This window comes from Oncorhynchus mykiss, unplaced genomic scaffold, assembly GCF_013265735.2.
Source record: "Oncorhynchus mykiss isolate Arlee unplaced genomic scaffold, USDA_OmykA_1.1 un_scaffold_182, whole genome shotgun sequence".
Classification (NCBI taxonomy): domain Eukaryota; kingdom Metazoa; phylum Chordata; class Actinopteri; order Salmoniformes; family Salmonidae; genus Oncorhynchus; species Oncorhynchus mykiss.
The window spans coordinates 252,501-277,500 of NW_023493672.1; the positions used below are offsets into that span (position 1 = coordinate 252,501).

The 25,000-nt window shown below is 42.4% G+C and overlaps 1 protein-coding gene across 1 annotated transcript in view; it reads right to left on the reverse strand.

The window, feature by feature from the left end:
• The window catches only part of LOC110519864 (receptor-type tyrosine-protein phosphatase delta-like), a 279,764-nt gene that overhangs the window by 129,103 nt on the left and 125,661 nt on the right, over positions 1-25,000 (reverse strand). The window contains exons 6-9 of the mRNA XM_036972586.1: positions 13,781-13,969; positions 7,250-7,258; positions 4,386-4,403; positions 90-200 (exon numbers count right to left, since the gene is read on the reverse strand). Of these exons, the coding sequence (XP_036828481.1) occupies positions 90-200; positions 4,386-4,403; positions 7,250-7,258; positions 13,781-13,969 (327 nt within the window). The remainder of the gene's footprint in view (positions 1-89; positions 201-4,385; positions 4,404-7,249; positions 7,259-13,780; positions 13,970-25,000) is intronic.

Sequence of the window (25,000 nt, forward strand, 5' to 3'; positions counted from 1 at the left end):
TGTTTATCCTGTACCTCTGACGTATAGGTTAGCAGGGGTGGATATCTCTGTATCTAGATGAGTTGCCAGATTGGGTGTTTATCCTGTACCTCTGACGTATAGGTTAGCAGGGGTGGAGTAGCGGGTTCCGTCGCTGTTGGTGGCAACACATTCATATTTCCCCTGGTCCTGTTCCTCACTCAACTCTATCTGGAGGGCACCTGGAGGAAGGAGAGGAGGGGGGGGGGGGGGGGAGAGAGAGAGAGAGAGAGAGAGAGAGAGAGAGAGAGAGAGAGAGAGAGAGAGAGAGAGAGAGAGAGGGGCAGATAGAGAGGGAGAAGGAGAGGGAGAGAGAGGCGAGAAAGACAATTCACTAAAAAGTAGGATATTATAGAGTTGTGTTCCTATACCTCATGGGAAGATGACTTGGGCTTAATTAAAACACAGCCAAAATAAACTGGATCGTATAAGGGGACACAAAACATTTAGTTATCTTTATGGGGAGTTGATCTTCCAAAAAAAAATAAAAAAATAAAATTGTATTCAGCCTCTTGAAAATAATAAGAAAAAAAAGCTGAAAGAAATGTCTGAAAAAGGTTTGACAAGCAGCTACAAAATAAGCAAAGAAATATGCAATTCCGCTTAGAGAACAACATTTAGAAATCTCTTTTGCTAAAAATTGAAAGGCAGTTTTATTAGGGAAATCAAAGGTCAAACGTGACTGAAACGTTGCCATGGCAATACGAGATCCCCACCCCCCCGCCCACCCAACAGAATCCACCAATGGGATCAGGAGTGTGATGTCACAGTAACCCCCCCCCCCCCCAGCCAATAAAAAAAAAAAGGTTAAGACATCAACCATCCTCCAATGAGGTCACAGGACCAAAACACCAACGGTTAGGCCCCGCCCTGAAGACGGACGGATTAGAGCCGTTTTCCTTCTCCCTGGAAAAAGACAAAGTGTCAAAAAGACAATCAACACCCAGTAAGAAAAATAGGAGGGAGAGAGGAGGAGGGCGTTAAGACAAGATGCACCCAGTAAGAAAAATAGGAGGGAGAGAGGAGGAGGGCGTTAAGACAAGATGCACCCAGTAAGAAAAATAGGAGGGAGAGAGGAGGAGGGCGTTAAGACAATCAATACCCAGTAAGAAAAATAGGAGGGAGAGAGGAGGAGGGCGTTAAGACAATCAATACCCAGTAAGAAAAATAGGAGGGAGAGAGGAGGAGGGCGTTAAGACAAGATGCACCCGGAATTTTTTTTAGCAAAAAAGTGGTTGTTTGGGGGCTTTTCAATATCAGTGGGGGTTAAAGAAAGAGAGAAACAAAAAAAAAGAAATCCAAATACAGGAGTCTGTGTGTGTGGGTTTGTGTGTGTGAAATGTCACCATCTTGATTTTAAGTGCTGAGCAGAATAGTTGGGAGTAAAATAAGACTGAATGCGTGTTCCAATATGGCCCCCTATTCCCTATATATAGTCCCATATGCCCCCTATTCCCGATATAGTCCCATATGGCCCCTATTCCCTATATATAGTCCCATATGGCCCCCTATTCTCTATATAGTCCCATATGGCCCCCTATTCCCGATATAGTCCCATATGGCCCCTATTCCCTATATATAGTCCCATATGGCCCCCTATTCTCTATATAGTCCCATATGGCCTCTATTCCCTATATATAGTCCCATATGGACCCCTATTCCCTATATAGTCCCATGGGGCTGTGGTCAAAACTAGGAATAGTTTGCCCTTTGGAACGTTGCCTGACTCGTTTGATTGGACGAAAATAGACAAAGGCGACAGGAGGATTGTGGTGAGGTCAAGAGTTCAAGACTCCGTCAAGACCCCCCCCAAACCCCCCCCCAAAAAAAGTGAATGAAGAAAAAATAAATCAAAAGGACAAGGAAGTGAAACAGAAGAGACTTGTCTTCTTAGAATCTGATACATTATGACATCATCACAACTTAGAACCACGGCATGACACAACCAGGAAATGACAGCAACGCAATACTATGGAAACCAAAGCAGACAGAGGAGCAAGCTGATAGGATGAAGGGAGTAGGGGAGACCAGGAAGGGGTTTAGGTAATATATCAGGTTAATTAGGATGAAGGGAGTAGGGGAGACCAGGAAGGGGTTTAGGTTATACAGTGCCTTGCGAAAGTATTCAGCCCCCTTGAACTTTGCGACCTTTTGCCACATTTCAGGCTTCAAACATAAGGATATAAAACTGTATTTTTTTGTGAAGAATCAACAACAAGTGGGACACAATCATGAAGTGGAACGACATTTATTGGATATTTCAAACTTTTTTAACAAATCAAAAACTGAAAAATTGGGCGTGCAAAATTATTCAGCCTCTTTACTTTCAGTGCAGCAAACTCTCTTCAGAAGTTCAGTGAGGATCTCTGAATGATGTGTGTAATCAAGTCTCCGTATAAATGCACCTGCACTGTGATAGTCTCAGAGGTCCGTTAAAAGCGCAGAGAGCGTCATGAAGAACAAGGAACACACCAGGCAGGTCCGAGATACTGTTGTGAAGAAGTTTAAAGCCGGATTTGGATACAAAAAGATTTCCCAAGCTTTAAACATCCCAAGGAGCACTGTGCAAGCGATAATATTGAAATGGAAGGAGTATCAGACCACTGCAAATCTACCAAGACCTGGCCGTCCCTCTAAACTTTCAGCTCATACAAGGAGAAGACTGATCAGAGATGCAGCCAAGAGGCCCATGATCACTCTGGATGAACTGCAGAGATCTACAGCTGAGGTGGGAGACTCTGTCCATAGGACAGACAATCAGTCGTATATTGCACAAATCTGGCCTTTATGGAAGAGTGGCAAGAAGAAAGCCATTTCTTAAAGATATCCATAAAAGTGTTGTTTAAAGTTTGCCACAAGCCACCTGGGAGACACACCAAACATGTGGAAGAAGGTGCTCTGGTCAGATGAAACCAAAATTGAACTTTTTGGCAACAATGCAAAACGTTATGTTTGGCGTAAAAGCAACACAGCTCATCACACTGAACACACCATCCCCACTGTCAAACATGGTGGTGGCAGCATCATGGTTTGGGCCTGCTTCAGCAGGAACAGGGAAGATGGTTAAAATTGATGGGAAGATGGATGGAGCCAAATACAGGACCATTCTGGAAGAAAACCTGATGGAGTCTGCAAAAGACCTGAGACTGGGACGGAGATTTGTCTTCCAACAAGACAATGATCCAAAACATAAAGCAAAATCTACAATGGAATGGTTCAAAAATAAACATATCCAGGTGTTAGAATGGCCAAGTTAAAGTCCAGACCTGATTTAAATCGAGAATCTGTGGAAAGAACTGAAAACTGCTGTTCACAAATGCTCTCCATCCAACCTCACTGAGCTCGAGCTGTTTTGCAAGGAGGAATGGGAAAAAACTTCAGTCTCTCGATGTGCAAAACTGATAGAGACATACCCCAAGCGACTTACAGCTGTAATCGCAGCAAAAGGTGGCGCTACAAAGTATTAACTTAAGGGGGCTGAATAATTTTGCACGCACAATTTTTCAGTTTTTGATTTGTTAAAAAAGTTTGAAATATCCAATAAATGTCGTTCCACTTTATGATTGTGTCCCACTTGTTGTTGATTCTTCACAAAAAAATACAGTTTTATATCTTTTTGTTTGAAGCCTGAAATGTGGCAAAAGGTCGCAAGGTTCAAGGGGGCCGAATACTTTCGCAAGGCACTGTATATCAGGTTAATTAGGATGAAGGGAGTAGGGGAGACCAGGAAGGGGTTTAGGTAATATAACAGGTTAATTAGGATGAAGGGAGTAGGGGAGACCAGGAAGGGGTTTAGGTTATATAACAGGTTAATTAGGATGAAGGGAGTAGGGGAGACCAGGAAGGGGTTTAGGTAATATAACAGGTTAATTAGGATGAAGGGAGTAGGGGAGACCAGGAAGGGGTTTAGGTTATATAACAGGTTAATTAGGATGAAGGGAGTAGGGGAGACCAGGAAGGGGTTTAGGTAATATAACAGGTTAATTAGGATGAAGGGAGTAGGGGAGACCAGGAAGGGGTTTAGGTAATATAACAGGTTAATTAGGATGAAGGGAGTAGGGGAGACCAGGAAGGAGTTTAGAGTCATAGAACATGTCACACAATGACAAGGAAGCGATTGATGGGTACTTTGAGTTTCATAGTTAAATGACCGGAACAACGATGGTGGAAATGGAAAAGAGGGACGAGGTCTGTTATCTCTGAATGTGACTCAAATGGCACCTGATTCTCTACACTGTGCACTATATTTTCCCATACACGGCTCATAGGGTTCTGGTCAAAAAGTAGTGCACTATTATAGGGAATACTAGTGCCATTTGGGAAACAGCCTGGTTCTGTGGCGGTCCTCCCAGACAATCGTCTCTTACCTCTTATAGGCGTGCCACCTGATTGGTCAATGAATGCAAATCAGATTAGAGAAGAAGAAGAAATGTTAGTAGGTGGGGAGGGGAGGAAGATAGAAGGAGAGGAAGAGAGGGAAGTAGTTGGCTTTGAGAGGAGAAGAATCACATTAGATACAATTATCAGGTCAATAAAAGAGAGAGAGAGAGATGGAGAGACAGAGAGAGACAGACAGAGATAGACAGAGAGAGAGACAAAGTGAGAGAGAGAGAGAAAGAGAGAGATAGAGACAGAGAGAGCTACAGATATAGATTATTGCAAGTGCCCTGTGTAGTTGTTGTCCATAGGGGAGAATCTATAGGGTCTGGACTGGGTTGATGTCTGGACTGGGTTGGTATCTGGACTGGGTTGGTGTCTGGACTGGGTTGATGTCTGGACTTAGTTGATGTCTGGACTGGGTTGGAATCTGGACTGGGTTGGTGACTGGACTGGGTTGGTATCTGGACTGGGTTGGTGTCTGGACTGGGTTGATGTCTGGACTGGGTTGATGTCTGGACTGGGTTGGAATCTGGACTGGGTTGGTGACTGGACTGGGTTGGTGTCTGGACTGGGTTGGTATGTGGACTGGGTTGGTGTTGGTGTTTGGACTGGGTTGGTATCTGGACTGGGTTGGTATCTGGACTGGGTTGGTGTCTGGACTGGGTTGGTGTTGGTGTCTGGACTGGGTTGATGTCTGGACTGGGTTGGTGTTGGTGTCTGGACTGGGTAGGTGTTGGTGTCTGGACTGGGTTGGTGTCTGGACTGGGTTGGTGTCTGGACTGGGTTGATGTCTGGACTGGGTTGGTGTTGATGTCTGGACTGGGTTGATGTCTGGACTGGGTTGGTGTCTGGACTGGGTTGGTGTCTGGACTGGGTTGATGTCTGGACTGGGTTGGTGTTGATGTCTGGACTGGGTTGATGTCTGGACTGGGTTGATGTCTGGACTGGGTTGGTGTTGGTGTCTGGACTGGGTTGGTGTCTGGTCTGGGTTGGTGTTGGTGTCAGGACTGGGTTGGTGTTGGTGTCTGGACTGGGTTGATGTCTGGACTGGGTTGATGTCTGGGCTTGGTTGGTGTCTGGACTGGGTTGGTGTCTGGACTGGGTTGATGTCTGGACTGGGTTGGTGTTGGTATCTGGACTGGGTTGGTGTCTGGACTGGGTTGGTGTCTGGACTGGGTTGGTATCTGGACTGGGTTGGTGTCTGGACTGGGTTGGTGTCTGGACTGGGTTGGTGTCTGGACTGGGTTGGTGTCTGGACTGGGTTAGTGTCTGGACTGGGTTGGTGTCTGGACTGGGTTGGTGTCTGGACTGGGTTGGTGTCTGGACTGGGTTGGTATCTGGACTGGATTGGTATCTGGACTGGGTTGGTGTCTGGACTGGGTTGGTGTCTGGACTGGGTTGGTATCTGGACTGGGTTGGTGTCTGGACTGGGTTGGTGTCTGGACTGGGTTGGTATCTGGACTGGGTTGGTGTCTGGACTGGGTTGGTATCTGGACTGGGTTGGTATCTGGACTGGGTTGGTATCTGGACTGGGTTGGTGTCTGGACTGGGTTGGTATCTGAACTGGGTTGGTATCTGGACTGGGTTGGTGTCTGGACTGGTTTTTATTTGAGACAGTCATTTACAGTGGAGGGAGTATAGACAGGAAAACACTATACAGTGTTATGGGGGAGTGAATGAGTGAAGGAGAGAGAGATATATTAAGTTAGTGAGTGAATGAGTGAAGGAGAGAGATATATATTAAGTGAGTGAATGAGTGAAGGAGAGAGAGATATATTAAGTGAGTGAATGAGTGAAGGAGAGAGAGATATATTAAGTGAGTGAATGAGTGAAGGAGAGAGAGATATATTAAGTGAGTGAATGAGTGAAGGAGAGAGAGATATATTAAGTGAGTGAATGAGTGAAGGAGAGAGAGATATATTAAGTGAGTGAATGAGTGAGTGAAGGAGATAGATATATATATTTAGTGAGTGAACGAGTGAAGGAGAGAGAGATATATTAAGTGAGTGAAGGAGAGAGAGATATATTACGTGAGTGAATGAGTGAAGGAGAGAGATATATATTAAGTGAGTGAATGAGTGAGTGAAGGAGATAGATATATATATTTAGTGAGTGAACGAGTGAAGGAGAGAGAGATATATTAAGTGAGTGAATGAGTGAAGGAGAGAGAGATATATTAAGTTGGTGAGTGAATGAGTGAAGGAGAGAGAGATATATTACGTGAGTGAATGAGTGAAGGAGAGAGAGATATATTACGTGAGTGAATGAGTGAAGGAGAGAGAGATATATTAAGTGAGTGAATGAGTGAGTGAAGGAGAGAGAGATATATTAAGTGAGTGAATGAGTGAAGGAGAGAGAGATATATTAAGTGAGTGAATGAGTGAAGGAGAGAGAGATATATTAAGTGAGTGAAGGAGAGAGAGATATATTATGTGAGTGAATGAGTGAAGGGGTCAACAGGAGAAAGCATTTTAGTCCAATAGAAAGATGTAGGGTGGTCAAGTGTGTGTTCATACTGTGTGCGTGTGTGTGTGTGTGTGTGTGTGTGTGTGTGTATCTAAGTGTGTGTGACCACAGTGGTCGTTCTCCAACGCATCAGCAATCAGTCAGTGTATGAATACGGTGAGCAGTGAGCGAGCAGCATTAGTGTTGGGTACAGACAGTGTTCTGATCCCAACTGACACCCTATTCCCTATCCAGTGCACTACTTTTGACCAGAGGGCCCTGATGTGTGTAGCACTACATAGGGAATAGGGAGCCGTGAGGGACCACAGTGTGAGACAAAGGAAACAGCAGACAGGTGAGGGGGGGGGGGGGGGTAGCGATATCTTTCAGAGGTTAAAGCACTTACCAAAGGACTCTGTTGTTTAAGAGAGACACAGAGAGAAGAAGAAACAGCATAGACACAGCATTACAGTCCTTTTCATTAGAGACAGTTACACAACCTTGACTTAACCTTTCAACAACCAGCTGATTGGTCAAATAGAGCGTATGGAGCCGCTGATCAGATGAAACGACAACTATGACTTGTAATTGTTGTCCGATAGCTAAAACTCAAGATCCAACGAGGACGAATAATGTCCAATAATCGGATAATGTAAACATGTATAACTTTAATAAATTGATTTACATTTCTGGTTAGCAGACAGACAAAAATTGAAAAGTGAATAACAGCGATGCTATAATAGTAGTGAGATGTCTTGACAGCAGAGTAATATAACCCGTCCAGTCACAACAGGGGATAGAAATATAAGGGTTCTGAATAAGGAAGTGCCGGGGCTGAGCCAGAGGTAGACAGAGAAGCCAAGGGTCATAGTTCAAACAGAAGCCAGAGGGATTGTGGGTCCAGAGTCTGGCCCAAAGCAGAGGAGAGGGAGGGAGCAAAAATAGCTTTAATAAGAAGTACAGGGAAATTCCAATTCTAATTCTCTTCATTGCGTTCCCATCAGGAAAATCTGGGAGTGGAGTTGGAATTTGGTTTACTTTTCTGAATTGACCGGAATTGAGCCCAACCGATTAGAGGGTGAGGGAGCTAACACTGGAGATGGAGTCTCACACTACTGTGCCTATTCCACACTGAGACCCAAACACAGCGGTTATTCTAATTGGTGGAAGCATCGTTTTGTAAAGGTTAACGCAGCAGGATCTTCATTGTCAGAAGGTAGACATTCTGCTATCGTCTAGGTGCAGAGAGGCCTTTTAACATTGTTGTTGTTCTGGCTGCAACAATGAGGCTCACATTGAGGGTCCACCTCTACGGATGACCTTGTAGAGGTCACGAATCAATACGTTTTTTAATGTCTTTTTGTCAACAAAGTCGGCAGACTGGACAAAGTTGAAGGAATCCAAGAAGAGTTGAGAATATGCAGCAGTCATCCAATCACAGCAGTGTTCTACACTGGAGAGGGAGGTGGTTCAGACCAATCACAGCAGTGTTCTACACTGGAGAGGGAGGTGGTTCAGACCAATCACAGCAGTGTTCTACACTGGAGAGGGAGGTGGTTCAGACCAATCACAGCAGTGTTCTACACTGGAGAGGGAGGTGGTTCAGACCAATCACAGCAGTGTTCTACACTGGAGAGGGAGGTGGTTCCGACCAATCACAGCAGTGGTCTATACTGGAGAGGGAGGTGGTTCAGACCAATCACAGCAGTGTTCTACACTGGAGAGGGAGGTGGTTCCGACCAATCACAGCAGTGGTCTATACTGGAGAGGGAGGTGGTTCCGACCAATCACAGCAGTGGTCTATACTGGAGAGGGAGGTGGTTCCGACCAATCACAGCAGTGGTCTATACTGGAGAGGGAGGTGGTTCAGACCAATCACAGCAGTGTTTTACACTGGAGAGGGAGGTGGTTCAGACCAATCACAGCAGTGTTCTACACTGGAGAGGGAGGTGGTTCAGACCAATCACAGCAGTGTTCTACACTGGAGAGGGAGGTGGTTCCGACCAATCACAGCAGTGTTCTACACTGGAGAGGGAGGTGGTTCCGACCAATCACAGCAGTGTTCTACACTGGAGAGGGAGGTGATTCAGACCAATCACAGCAGTGGTCTACACTGGAGAGGGAGGTGGTTCAGACCAATCACAGCAGTGTTCTACACTGGAGAGGGAGGTGGTTCAGACCAATCACAGCAGTGTTCTACACTGGAGAGGGAGGTGGTTCAGACCAATCACAGCAGTGTTCTACACTGGAGAGGGAGGTGGTTCAGACCAATCACAGCAGTGTTCTACACTGGAGAGGGAGGTGGTTCAGACCAATCACAGCAGTGTTCTACACTGGAGAGGGAGGTGGTTCAGACCAATCACAGCAGTGTTCTACACTGGAGAGGGAGGTGGTTCAGACCAATCACAGCAGTGTTCTACACTGGAGAGGGAGGTGGTTCAGACCAATCACAGCAGTGGTCTATACTGGAGAGGGAGGTGGTTCAGACCAATCACAGCAGTGTTCTACACTGGAGAGGGAGGTGGTTCAGACAAGACACCGTACTTCACATTACAATGTACGCAAACATACCGTACATGGAAAGATTTATCTGTATTTTTAGTAAAGGGGAGCTGCTCAGTCACTCCGAGTGTGTCTTATATCATTGCTTAGACCATGGCCTTGGGGTAAGCAGTTTGTTGTTAGATAAAGAGGTAAGTCTGTCACGATGGTGAGTGTGTCTGAAGACCCTCCAGGGTTTGGAGGAAAGCAGAGAGATTAGAGAGAGAGAAAAGCCTTGGACCAGGAACAAAAGGACAGGAGATAGAACAACCATACAACACAATAACTGACATCAACTCACAGGGAGAAAACAAGAGAGAGAGAGAGAGAGAAAGAGAGAGAGAGAGAGGAGAAGAGAGGTGTTTCAATAAAAAGAACAGAACCCCAAACAAAAGAGGAGAAATAGGGAAACAAAAATAAAAGCAGTGAACAGAAGACTAGAAAGAGAAAGAGAGGGAGAACGGAGGACTAGAAAGAGAAAGAGAGGGGGAGTGGAGGACTAGAAAGAGAAAGAGAGGGGGAGTGGAGGACTAGAAAGAGAAAGAGAGGGGGAGAGGAGGACTAGAAAGAGAAAGAGAGGGGGAACGGAGGACTAGAAAGAGAAAGAGAGGGGGAACGGAGGACTAGAAAGAGAAAGAGAGGGGGAGTGGAGGACTAGAAAGAGAAAGAGAGGGGGAGAGGAGGACTAGAAAGAGAAAGAGAGGGGGAACGGAGGACTAGAAAGAGAAAGAGAGGGGGAACGGAGGACTAGAAAGAGAAAGAGAGGGGGAGTGGAGGACTAGAAAGAGAAAGAGAGGGGGAGAGGAGGACTAGAAAGAGAAAGAGAGGGGGAGAGGAGGACTAGAAAGAGAGAGGGAGAGGAGGACTAGAAAGAGAAAGAGGGGGAGCGGAGGACTAGAAAGAGAGAAGGAGAGCAGGACTAGAAAGAGAGGGGGAGCGGAGGACTAGAAAGAGAGAGGAGGACTCGAAAGAGAACGAGAGGGGGAAGAGGAGGACTAGAAAGAGAAAGAGAGGGGGAGAGGAGGACTAGAAAGAGAAAGAGCGGGGGAGAGGAGGACTAGAAAGAGAGAGGGAGAGGAGGACTAGAAAGAGAAAGAGAGGGGGAGCGGAGGACTAGAAAGAGAGGGAGTGGAGGACTAGAAAGAGAAAGAGAGGGGGAGCGGAGGACTAGAAAGAGAAAGAGAGGGGGAGAGGAGGACTAGAAAGAGAAAGACAGGGGGAGCATAGGACTAGAAAGAGAAAGAGAGGGGGAGAGAAGGACTAGAAAGAGAACGAGAGGGGGAGAGGAGGACTAGAAAGAGAAAGAGAGGGGGAGAGGAGGACTAGAAAGAGAAAGAGAGGGGGAGCGGAGGACTAGAAAGAGAAAGAGAGGGGGGAGGAGGACTAGAAAGAGAAAGAGAAAGAGAGGGGGAGAGGAGGATTAGAAAGAGAAAGAGAGAGGGAGCGGAGGACTAGAAAGAGAAAGAGAGGGGGAGTGGAGGACTAGAAAGAGAAAGAGAGGGGGAGTGGAGGACTAGAAAGAGAAAGAGAGGGGGAGAGGAGGACTAGAAAGAGAAAGACAGGGGGAGCGGAGGACTAGAAAGAGAAAGACAGGGGGGAGGAGGACTAGAAAGAGAAAGAGAAAGAGAGGGGGAGAGGAGGACTAGAAAGAGAAAGAGAAGGGGAGTGGAGGACTAGAAAGAGAAAGAGAGGGGGAGAGGAGGACTAGAAAGAGAAAGACAGGGGGAGCGGAGGACTAGAAAGAGAAAGACAGGGGGGAGGAGGACTAGAAAGAGAAAGAGAAAGAGAGGGGGAGAGGAGGACTAGAAAGAGAAAGAGAGGGGGAGAGGAGGACTAGAAAGAGAAAGACAGGGGGAGCGGAGGACTAGAAAGAGAAAGACAGGGGGGAGGAGGACTAGAAAGAGAAAGAGAAAGAGAGGGGGAGAGGAGGACTAGAAAGAGAAAGAGAAGGGGAGCGGAGGACTAGAAAGAGAAAGAGAGTGGGAGAGGAGGACTAGAAAGAGAAAGAGAGGGGGAGCGGAGGACTAGAAAGAGAAAGAGAGTGGGAGAGGAGGACTAGAAAGAGAAAGAGAAGGGGAGCGGAGGACTAGAAAGAGAAAGAGAGTGGGAGAGGAGGACTAGAAAGAGAAAGAGAAAGAGAGGGGGAGAGGAGGACTAGAAAGAGAAAGAGAAGAGAAGTGGAGGACTAGAAAGAGAAAGAGAGTGGGAGAGGAGGACTAGAAAGAGAAAGAGAGGGGGAGCGGAGGACTAGAAAGAGAAAGAGAGTGGGAGAGGAGGACTAGAAAGAGAAAGAGAAGGGGAGCGGAGGACTAGAAAGAGAAAGAGAGTGGGAGAGGAGGACTAGAAAGAGAAAGAGAAAGAGAGGGGGAGCGGAGGACTAGAAAGAGAAAGAGAAGGGGAGTGGAGCACTAGAAAGAGAAAGAGAGGGGGAGAGGAGGACTAGAAAGAGAAAGAGAAGAGAAGTGGAGGACTAGAAAGAGAAAGAGAGTGGGAGAGGAGGACTAGAAAGAGAAAGAGAAGGGGAGCGGAGGACTAGAAAGAGAAAGAGAGGGGGAGAGGAGGACTAGAAAGAGAAAGAGAAGGGGAGCGGAGGACTAGAAAGAGAAAGAGAGTGGGAGCGGAGGACTAGAAAGAGAAAGAGAGTGGGAGAGGAGGACTAGAAAGAGAAAGAGAGGGGGAGCGGAGGACTAGAAAGAGAAAGAGAAGGGGAGCGGAGGACTAGAAAGAGAAAGAGAGTGGGAGAGGAGGACTAGAAAGAGAAAGAGAGGGGGAGCGGAGGACTAGAAAGAGAAAGAGAGGGGGAGCGGAGGACTAGAAAGAGAAAGAGAGTGGGAGAGGAGGACTAGAAAGAGAAAGAGAGGGGGAGCGGAGGACTAGAAAGAGAAAGAGAAGGGGAGCGGAGGACTAGAAAGAGAAAGAGAGTGGGAGAGGAGGACTAGAAAGAGAAAGAGAGGGGGAGCGGAGGACTAGAAAGAGAAAGAGAGGGGGAGAGGAGGAATAGAAAGAGAAAGAGAGGGGGAGCGGAGGAATAGAAAGAGAAAGAGAGGGGGAGAAGAGGACTATAAAGAGAGGGGGAGCGGAGGACTAGAAAGAGAAAGAGAGGGGGAGAGGAGGAAGAGAAAGAGAAAGAGAAAGAGAGGGGGAGCGGAGGACTAGAAAGACAGGGGGAGCGGAGGATTAGAAAGAGAAAGACAGGGGGAGCGGAGGATTAGAAAGAGAAAGACAGGGGGAGCGGAGGATTAGAAAGAGAAAGACAGGGGGAGCGGAGGATTAGAAAGAGAAAGACAGGGGGAGCGGAGGATTAGAAAGAGAAAGACAGGGGGAGCGGAGGACTAGAAAGAGAAAGAGAAGGGGAGCGGAGGACTAGAAAGAGAAAGAGAGTGGGAGAGGAGGACTAGAAAGAGAAAGAGAGGGGGAGCGGAGGACTAGAAAGAGAAAGAGAGGGGGAGAGGAGGAATAGAAAGAGAAAGAGAGGGGGAGCGGAGGAATAGAAAGAGAAAGAGAGGGGGAGAAGAGGACTATAAAGAGAGGGGGAGCGGAGGACTAGAAAGAGAAAGAGAGGGGGAGAGGAGGAAGAGAAAGAGAAAGAGAAAGAGAGGGGGAGCGGAGGACTAGAAAGACAGGGGGAGCGGAGGATTAGAAAGAGAAAGACAGGGGGAGCGGAGGATTAGAAAGAGAAAGACAGGGGGAGCGGAGGATTAGAAAGAGAAAGACAGGGGGAGCGGAGGATTAGAAAGAGAAAGACAGGGGGAGCGGAGGATTAGAAAGAGAAAGAGAGGGGGAACGGAGGACTAGAAAGAGAAAGAGAGGGGGAGAGGAGGAATAGAAAGAGAAAGAGAGGGGGAGCGGAGGAATAGAAAGAGAAAGAGAGGGGGAGAAGAGGACTATAAAGAGAGGGGGAGCGGAGGACTAGAAAGAGAAAGAGAGGGGGAGAGGAGGAAGAGAAAGAGAAAGAGAAAGAGAGGGGGAGCGGAGGACTAGAAAGACAGGGGGAGCGGAGGATTAGAAAGAGAAAGACAGGGGGAGCGGAGGATTAGAAAGAGAAAGACAGGGGGAGCGGAGGATTAGAAAGAGAAAGACAGGGGGAGCGGAGGATTAGAAAGAGAAAGACAGGGGGAGCGGAGGATTAGAAAGAGAAAGACAGGGGGAGCGGAGGATTAGAAAGAGAAAGACAGGGGGAGCGGAGGATTAGAAAGAGAAAGACAGGGGGAGCGGAGGATTAGAAAGAGAAAGACAGGGGGAGCGGAGGATTAGAAAGAGAAAGACAGGGGGAGCGGAGGATTAGAAAGAGAAAGACAGGGGGAGCGGAGGATTAGAAAGAGGGGGGAGCAGAGGATTAGAAAGAGGGGGGTAACATTGTGTTGACACTCGTATTTTCCCGCTGATCACTCCATACCTGAACGGAGCTGTTTGATTCGCCCGTTGTTATTGGTGGTGTTGACAGGGAGGAAGTCTTTAAACCAGGTGATTTCTGGGTCGGGGTTGCCGCTAGCAGCACACAGCATGGTGGCCGTTCTAGAGCGTTCAACCACCTTCAGCTGGGGACCCATGTCTATGGTGGGGAACCCCGAGGGGAGCTGATCCTCTGGAGGCGAGAGAGAGAGAGACAGAGAGAGAGAGAGAGACACAGAGAGAGAGAGAGAGAGAGAGAGAGAGAGACACAGAGAGAGAGACAGAGAGAGAGAGAGAGACACAGAGAGAGAGAGAGAGAGAGAGAGAGAGAGACAGAGAGACACAGACACAGAGAGAGAGAGAGAGAGAGAGAGAGAGAGAGAGAGAGACAGAGAGACACAGAGACAGAGAGAGAGAGAGAGAGAGACACAAAGAGAGACACAGAGAGATTATTCCGAGATTTGATTAAACTGGGATAGAATCAGAGTAGTGAAGTAAACTGCCAGTCATTCAGTGAGTCATGACTCTCTCTCTGATTCATGAATAAACTGCCCTCATGTTCCAGTCATTCAGTGAGTCATGACTCTCTCTCTGATTCATGAATAAACTGCCCTCATGTTCCAGTGATTCAGTGAGTCATGACTCTCTCTCTGATTCATGAATAAACTGCCCTCATGTTCCAGTGATTCAGTGAGTCATGACTCTCTCTCTGATTCATGAATAAACTGCCCTCATGTTCCAGTGATTCAGTGAGTCATGACTCTCTCTCTGATTCATGAATAAACTGCCCTCATGTTCCAGTGATTCAGTGAGTCATGACTCTCTCTCTCTGATTCATGAATAAACTGCCCTCATGTTCCAGTGATTCAGTGAGTCATGACTCTCTCTCTCTGATTCATGAATAAACTGCCCTCATGTTCCAGTGATTCAGTGAGTCATGACTCTCTCTCTCTGATTCATGAATAAACTGCCCTCATGTTCCAGTGATTCAGTGAGTCATGACTCTCTCTCTCTGATTCATGAATAAACTGCCCTCATGTTCCAGTGATTCAGTGAGTCATGACTCTCTCTCTGATTCATGAATAAATAAAGAATAAAGAGAACAATAAATAGTAGTATAGTATGTTGCAGCCACAGCAGGTCAGTATAGTATAGAATAGAATAGTATAGCATAGTATAGTATAGTATAGTATAGTATAGTATAGAATAGTGTAGCATAGTATAGTATAGTATAGTATAGTATAGTATAGTATAGTACAGTATAGCATAGTATAGTATAGCATAGTATAGTACAGTATAGTATAGTATAGCATAGTATAGTACAGTATAGTATAGTATAGCATAGTATAGTACAGTATAGTATAGTATAGTATAGCATAGAATAGTGTAGCATAGTATAGTACAGTATAGTATAGTATAGCATAGTATAGTACAGTATAGTATAGTATAGCATAGTATAGTACAGTATAGTATAGTATAGCATAGTATAGTATAGCATAGAATAGTACAGTATAGTATAGTATAGTATAGTATAGTATAGTATAGCATAGAATAGTGTAGCATAGTATAGTACAGTATAGTATAGTATAGCATAGTATAGTATAGCATAGTATTGTATAGCATAGAATAGTACAGTATAGTATAGTATAGCATAGTATAGTACAGTATAGTATAGTATAGCATAGTATAGTATAGCATAGAATAGTACAGTATAGTATAGTATAGTATAGTATAGTATAGTATAGTATAGAATAGTGTAGCATAGTATAGTATAGTATAGTATAGTATAGTATAGAATAGTGTAGCATAGTATAGTATAGTATAGTATAGTATAGTATAGTACAGTATAGCATAGTATAGTATAGCATAGTATAGTACAGTATAGTATAGTATAGCATAGTATAGTACAGTATAGTATAGTATAGCATAGTATAGTACAGTATAGTATAGTATAGTATAGCATAGAATAGTGTAGCATAGTATAGTACAGTATAGTATAGTATAGCATAGTATAGTACAGTATAGTATAGTATAGCATAGTATAGTACAGTATAGTATAGTATAGCATAGTATAGTATAACATAGAATAGTACAGTATAGTATAGTATAGTATAGTATAGTATAGTATAGTATAGTATAGCATAGTATAGTACAGTATAGTATAGTATAGTATAGCATAGAATAGTGTAGCATAGTATAGTACAGTATAGTATAGTATAGCATAGTATAGTACAGTATAGTATAGTATAGCATAGTATAGTACAGTATAGTATAGTATAGCATAGTATAGTATAGCATAGAATAGTACAGTATAGTATAGTATAGTATAGTATAGTATAGTATAGCATAGAATAGTGTAGCATAGTATAGTACAGTATAGTATAGTATAGCATAGTATAGTATAGCATAGTATAGTATAGCATAGAATAGTACAGTATAGTATAGTATAGCATAGTATAGTACAGTATAGTATAGTATAGCATAGAATAGTATAGCATAGTATAGTATAGTATAGTATAGTATAGTATAGAATAGTGTAGCATAGTATAGTATAGTATAGTATAGTATAGTATAGTATAGTACAGTATAGCATAGTATAGTATAGCATAGTATAGTACAGTATAGTATAGTATAGCATAGTATAGTACAGTATAGTATAGTATAGCATAGTATAGTACAGTATAGTATAGTATAGCATAGTATAGTACAGTATAGTATAGTATAGAATAGAATAGTATAGCATAGTATAGTATAGTATAGTATAGTATAGTATAGAATAGTGTAGCATAGTATAGTATAGTATAGTATAGTATAGTATAGTATAGTACAGTATAGCATAGTATAGTATAGCATAGTATAGTACAGTATAGTATAGTATAGCATAGTATAGTACAGTATAGTATAGTATAGCATAGTATAGTACAGTATAGTATAGTATAGTATAGCATAGAATAGTGTAGCATAGTATAGTACAGTATAGTATAGTATAGCATAGTATAGTACAGTATAGTATAGTATAGCATAGTATAGTACAGTATAGTATAGTATAGCATAGTATAGTATAGCATAGAATAGTACAGTATAGTATAGTATAGTATAGTATAGTATAGTATAGCATAGAATAGTGTAGCATAGTATAGTACAGTATAGTATAGTATAGCATAGTATAGTATAGCATAGTATAGTATAGCATAGAATAGTACAGTATAGTATAGTATAGCATAGTATAGTACAGTATAGTATAGTATAGCATAGTATAGTATAGCATAGAATAGTACAGTATAGTATAGTATAGTATAGTATAGTATAGTATAGTATAGAATAGTGTAGCATAGTATAGTATAGTATAGTATAGTATAGTATAGAATAGTGTAGCATAGTATAGTATAGTATAGTATAGTATAGTATAGTATAGTACAGTATAGCATAGTATAGTATAGCATAGTATAGTACAGTATAGTATAGTATAGCATAGTATAGTACAGTATAGTATAGTATAGCATAGTATAGTACAGTATAGTATAGTATAGTATAGCATAGAATAGTGTAGCATAGTATAGTACAGTATAGTATAGTATAGCATAGTATAGTACAGTATAGTATAGTATAGCATAGTATAGTACAGTATAGTATAGTATAGCATAGTATAGTATAGCATAGAATAGTACAGTATAGTATAGTATAGTATAGTATAGTATAGTATAGCATAGAATAGTGTAGCATAGTATAGTACAGTATAGTATAGTATAGCATAGTATAGTATAGCATAGTATAGTATAGCATAGAATAGTACAGTATAGTATAGTATAGCATAGTATAGTACAGTATAGTATAGTATAGCATAGTATAGTATAGCATAGAATAGTACAGTATAGTATAGTATAGCATAGTATAGTACAGTATAGTATAGCATAGTATAGCATAGAATAGTGTAGCATAGTATAGTACAGTATAGTATAGTATAGCATAGTATAGTACAGTATAGTATAGTATAGTATAGTACAGTATAGTATAGCATAGTATAGTATAGCATAGAATAGTACGGTATAGTATAGTATAGTATAGTATAGTATAGTATAGTATAGTATAGCATAGAATAGTGTAGCATAGTATAGTACAGTATAGTATAGTATAGCATAGTATAGTATAGTATAGCATAGTATAGTATAGCATAGAATAGTACAGTATAGTATAGTATAGCATAGTATAGTACAGTATAGTATAGTATAGCATAGTATAGTATAGCATAGAATAGTACAGTATAGTATAGTATAGCATAGTATAGTATAGTATAGTATAGCATAGTATAGTATAGCATAGAATAGTACAGTATAGTATAGTATAGTATAGTATAGTATAGCATAGAATAGTGTAGCATAGTATAGTACAGTATAGTATAGTATAGCATAGTATAGTATAGCATAGAATAGTACAGTATAGTATAGTATAGTATAGCATAGAATAGTGTAGCATAGTATAGTACAGTATAGTATAGTATAGCATAGTATAGTATAGCATAGAATAGTACAGTATAGTATAGTATAGCATAGTATAGTACAGTATAGTATAGTATAGTATAGTATAGCATAGAATAGTACAGTATAGTATAGTATAGCATAGTATAGTACAGTATAGTATAGTATAGCATAGTATAGTATAGCATAGAATAGTACAGTATAGTATAGTATAGCATAGTATAGTATAGCATAGAATAGTACAGTATAACATAGTGTAGCATAGTATAGTATAACATAGAATAGTATAGTATAGCATAGTATAGTACAGTATAACATAGTGTAGCATAGTATAGTATAGTATAACATAGTGTAGCATAGTACAGTATAACATAGAATAGTATAGTATAGCATAGTATAGTATAGCATAGCATAGAATAGTACAGTATAACATAGTGTAGCATAGCATAGTATAACATAGAATAGTATAGTATAGCATAGAATAGTACAGTATAGTATAGTATAGTATAGAATAGTATAGTATAGTATAGTATAGAATAGTATAGTATAGTATAGTATAGAATAGTATAGTATAGTATAGTATAGCATAGTATAACATAGAATAGTATAGTATAGCATAGAATAGTACAGTATAGTATAGTATAGCATAGTATAGTATAGCATAGAATAGTACAGTATAACATAGTGTAGCATAGCATAGTATAACATAGAATAGTATAGTATAGCATAGAATAGTACAGTATAGTATAGAATAGTATAGTATAGTATAGTATAGAATAGTATAGTATAGTATAGTATAGAATAGTACAGTATAACATAGTGTAGCATAGCATAGTATAACATAGAATAGTATAGTATAGCATAGAATAGTACAGTATAACATAGTGTAGCATAGCATAGTATAACATAGAATAGTATAGTATAGCATAGTATAGTATAGTATAGCATAGAATAGTACAGTATAACATAGTGTAGCATAGCATAGTATAACATAGAATAGTATAGTATAGCATAGTATAGTATAGTATAGCATAGAATAGTACAGTATAACATAGTGTAGCATAGCATAGTATAACATAGAATAGTATAGTATAGCATAGTATAGTATAGCATAGCATAGCATAGTACAGTATAACATAGTGTAGCATAGCATAGTATAACATAGAATAGTATAGTATAGCATAGTATAGTATAGCATAGCATAGCATAGTATAGTATAATACAGTATAGTATAGTATAGTATAGCATAACATAGCATGGTATAGTATAATACAGGATAATATACTATAGTATAGCATAGTATAGCACAGTATAGTAAAGCATTGTACAGTATAGCATAGTATAGTATGGTATAGCATAGTATAGCATAGTATAGCACAGTATAGTATAGTATAGCATAGTATAGCATAGTATAATACAGTATAGTATAGTATGGTATCGTATAGTATAGCACAGTATAGCATAGCATAGTATAGTATAGCATATTATAGCATGGTATAGCATAGTATAGCACAGTATAGTATAGCATAGTATAGCATAGTATGGTATAGTACAGCACAGTACAGTGCATTATAGTATAGTATATGACAGTATAGTATGTTGCAGTGCCACCCCAGGCCAGTATAGTATAGTATAACAAAGTATAGTAGTATAGTACAGCATAGTATGGTAGTATAGTACAGTATAGTATAGGATAGTATAGTATAGTATAACACAGGATAGTATAGTATGGTACAGTATAGCATAGTATAGGATGGTATAGGATAGTGTAGGAAAGTATAGTATAGTATGGTATAGTGGGGTATAGTATAGTGTGCCACAGTGCTAATCCAGGGCAGTATAGTGTAGTATAGTATATCATAGGATAGTATAGCACAGTATAGTACATCAGTATAGTATAGTATAGTAACGTAGTATAGTATAGTATAGCGTAGTAGTATAGAAATATATATATAGTGGTGCAGGGGTATGGTATAGTGCAGTATAGTGTTGTATAGTATGGTGTAGTATAGCATAGTGCGGTGTGGTATGGTGTAGTATAGTGCAGTGTAGAATATTGGTATATACCACACTATGGTATAGTATATTATGGTGTGGTATAGTGTGGTATGGTATAGTGTAGTATAGTATGGTACAGTGTGGTATAGTATAGCACGGGATAGTGTAGTATTGTGCTGTTTAGTGTAGCATGGTACAGCTTAGTATAGTGCAGTATGGTATGGTATAGCATAATATAGTGTAGTATAGTGCGGTATAGTGTAGTATAGTGCTGTATAGTGTAGTATGGTATGATATAGGTTAGTATAGTGTGGTATAGTGCAGTGTAGTGTAGTATATCATAGTATAGTGCTGTATAGTGTAGTATGGTATGATATAGGTTAGTATAGTGTGGTATAGTATATCACAGTGTAGTATAGTGTGATATGGTGTGCTATAGTGTGATATGGTATAGTGTAGTATAGTATAGTGTGGTATAGTATAGCACAGTGTAGTATAGTGTGATATGGTGTGGTGTAGTGCAGTGTAGTGTAGTATATCATAGTGTGGTGTAGTATAGTGTAGTATATCACAGTATGGTGTAGCGTGGTATAGTATAGTGTAGTATAGTATGGTATATTCCGTGTAATATGGTGTAGCATAGTATAGCATAGTGTGGTATAGCGCAGTATGGTATAGTGTAGTATAGTATGGCATAGTGTGGTATAGCGCAGTATAGTATAGTGTAGTATAGTATGGCATAGTGTGGTATAGTGCAGCACAGTGTGGTATAGTGCAGTATATTGTGGTATAGTGTAGCATGGTACAGTATAGTGTGGTATAGTGCAGTACAGTGTTGTACGGTGTAGTATAGTGTGGCGTGGTCTAGTATAATGTGGCGTAGTATAGTGTAGTATAGTGTTATATAGTATGGTATAGTGTAGTATAGTATAGTATGGTATAGTGTAGTATAGTGTAGTATAGTATGGTATAGCGTGTTGCTGTGCTTCCCCAGGTAGATTAAACAGACATTATATCCATTATAATTCTGCTCACTATAAGGCTTTCCAGTACTTATAGCATGAGACTGAAGAGAGGAGAACTGCTGTTCAAAGACTCTCTCCGTCTCTCTCTCTCTTTCTTTCTTTCTCTCTCCACGTCTCTCTCTCTCTCTCTTTCTTTCTCTCTCCACGTCTCTCTCTCTCTTTCTTTCTCTCTCCACGTCTCTCTCTCTCTTTCTTTCTCTCTCCACGACTCTCTCTCTCCCTCTTTATCTCTCTCCCCGTCTCTCTCTCTCTCTTTCTTTCTCTCTCCGCATCTCTCTCTCTCTCTCTCTTTCTTTCTCTCTCCACGACTCTCTCTCTCCCTCTTTATCTCTCTCCCCGTCTCTCTCTCTCTCCCTCTTTTTCTATATTTTTGACATTTTGTCAGGAAATGCAGCTCTGTCTCAGGTTCTGCTGTGGTGCAGTGGTTGCACAGCCTTTCCTCTACAGGGAGCCAGCTTTTCCTGTGTCTACCCTTCTCAATGGCAAGGCTGTGCTCACTGAGCCTGTACTTTGTCAAGGTTTTTCTAAGGTTTTGATCAGTAACCATGGTCAAATATTTAGCCACAGTGTACTGTCGATTTAGGGCCAGATAGCACTGCATTTGGCTTTGTGTTTGTTCTTGTGTTTCCCAATAAGCAATATAGTTTTGTTTTGACTGTGTTGTAATTTGGTTTATTCTGATTGATTGGATGTTCTGGTCCTGAGGCTTCAGTGTGTTAGTAGAACAAGTTTGTGAACTCAGCCCCAGGACCAGCTGGATGAGGGGACTGAGGCTTCAGTGTGTCAGTAGAACAGGTTAGTGAACTCAGCCCCAGGACCAGCTGGATGAGGGGACTGAGGCTTCAGTGTGTTAGTAGAACAGGTTAGTGAACTCAGCCCCAGGACCAGCTGGATGAGGGGACTGAGGCTTCAGCGTGTTAGTAGAACAGGTTTGTGAACTCAGCCCCAGGACCAGCTGGATGAGGGGACTGAGGCTTCAGTGTGTTAGTAGAACAGGTTTGTGAACTCAGCCTCAGGACCAGCTGGATGAGGGGACTCTTTTCTTTGCTCAGCTCTTGGCATTGCAGGGCTTGGTAATGATATGAGAGTGGGTCACTGTATTTTAGATGTTTCCAAAACTTAATTGCTCTTTTTTAAAGTTTTTATTATTAGTGGATATTGGCCTAATTCTGCCCTGCATGCATTGTCTGTAGCTTCCTCTGGACATGTAGGAGAATCTGACAGAACTCTGCATGCAGGGTTTCAATGGGGTGTTTGTCCCATTGGGTGAAATCTTGTTTTGCAAGTGGACCCCACACCTCACTGTCAAAAAGTGCAATTGGTTCAATGACACATTCAATTAGTTTAAGCCACATTTTAATAGGTATATCAATTTGAATTGGCTTTTTAATGGCGTAGAATGACCTGCGTGCTTTCTCTCTCAGCTCATTCACTGCCTCATTAAGGTGTCGAGTTGAGCTTATTTTTAAACCTCACTAATTGTAATGTCTGCAGTACTCTATATATTTTGTACCAATTGAAAACTTTGGTCTAATTCCCTGAGATCTGGATCTTCTCTGGAAAATCATAATTTTAGTATTTTTGGGGTTTACTGCCAGGGCCCAGGTCTGGCAGTACTGCTCTAGCAGGTCCAGGCTCTGCTGTAGGCCATGTGCTGTGGGGGTTTACTGCCAGGGCCCAGGTCTGGTAGTACTGCTCTAGCAGGTCCAGGCTCTGCTCTAGGCCATGTGCTGTGGGGGTTTACTGCCAGGGCCCAGGTCTGGTAGTACTGCTCTAGCAGGTCCAGGCTCTGCTGTAGGCCATGTGCTGTGGGGGTTTACTGCCAGGGCCCAGGTCTGGTAGTACTGCTCTAGCAGGTCCAGGCTCTGCTGTAGGCCATGTGCTGTGGGGGTTTACTGCCAAAGCCCAGGTCTGGTAGTACTGCTCTAGCAGGTCCAGGCCCTGCTGTAGGCCATGTGCTGTGGGGGTTTACTGCCAGGGCCCAGGTCTGGTAGTACTGCTCTAGCAGGTCCAGGCCCTGCTGTAGGCCATGTGCTGTGGGGGTTTACTGCCAGGGCCCAGGTCTGGTAGTACTGCTCTAGCAGGTCCAGGCCCTGCTGTAGGCCATGTGCTGTGGGGGTTTACTGCCAGGGCCCAGGTCTGGCAGTACTGCTCTAGCAGGTCCAGGCTCTGCTGTAGGCCATGTGCTGTGGGGGTTTACTGCCAGGGCCCAGGTCTGGTAGTACTGCTCTAGCAGGTCCAGGCTTTGCTGTAGGCCATGTGCTGTGGGTAACTGCAGGCATAGGTCATCTGCGAAGAGTAGGCATTTAACTTCTGAATTGTGGAGACTAACACCAGGGGCTGAGGATTTTTCTAGAATAGTGGCCAATTCGTTGATGTAAATATTGAAGAGTGCAGGGCTCAGATTGCAACCCTGGCGAAGGCCCTGCGTCTGGTTAAAAGATGATGTTCTTTTCCTGCCCATTTTAATGCTGCACCTATTGCCAGTATACATTGATTTAATTATGTCATATGTTTGACCCCCTACATCACTTTCAATAACTTTGCAGAACAGTCCTGTATGCCAAATAGAATCAAATGCTTTTTGGAAGTCGATAAAGCAAGCGTATATTTTGGTATTATTTTGGTGGACATGTTTATCTATCAGGGTGTGTAGGGTGTAAATATGATTGGTCGTGCAATGTTTTGGTATAAATTCAATTTGTCTTTTACTCAATACATTGTGTTTATTAAGGAAGTTTAGAACTCTTACATTTATAATACTACAGAAAACCTTCCCCAGGTTACTGTTCACACAAATGCCTCTGTAATTGTTAGGGTCAAATATGTCTCAGTTCTTAAAGATTTGGGGTTATGAGTCCGTGATTCCAGATGTCAGGGAAATAACCTACACTCAGGATCAAATTAAAAAGTTTTAATATAGCCAATTGAAATTTTGCACTAGTGAGTTTGAGCATCTCGTTTAGGATGGAATCAGGTCCTGCCAGATTGATGTCTTCTTCACTGTGAGTGAATGTGGTCTCCAAAAAGTTATCTAAGAGTGTTTGGATATTTTGGTTCCAGGTTTCTTTCTGGTATTCTTCTGTGCTGTTTTGGGCCCATCTGTATGAATGTCTGATGTTGTACAGCTTACTGGGCTGTGAATGTCTGGTTGTTTCCATGTCTGTTCTTTTGAGGAACAACACAACTTGGCTGTGATCTCTCCCTGTCTCTCTTTCTCCCTCTGTCTGTCTCTATCTACCCCCTCTCTCTCTCTCTGTCTCTCTCTCTCCTCCCTCTCTCGCTCTCGCTCTCTCCCTCTATATCCCTCTCTCCCTCTGTCTGTCTCTATCTACCCCCTTTCTCTCTCTGTCTCTCTCTCTCCTCTCTCTCTCACTCTCTCCCTCTATCTCTCTCTCTCTCCCTCTGTCTGTCTCTATCTACCCCCCCTCTCTCTCTGTCTCTCTCTCTCCTCTCTCTCTCGCTCTCTCCCTCTATCTCTCTCTCTCCCCCTGTCTGTCTCTATCTAACCCCCCTCTCACTCTCTCTCTATCCCTGTACCTCTCTCTCCATCTCCCTCTCTCCCTCTGTCTGTCTCTATCTACCTCCCCCTCTCTCTATCTCTCTCTCTCTATCTCCCTCTCTCTCTATCCCTGTACCTCTCTCTCCATCTCCCTCTCTCCCTCTGTCTGTCTCTATCTACCCCTCTCTCTCTCTCTCCCCCCGCCTCCCCCTTTCCTCTCTCCC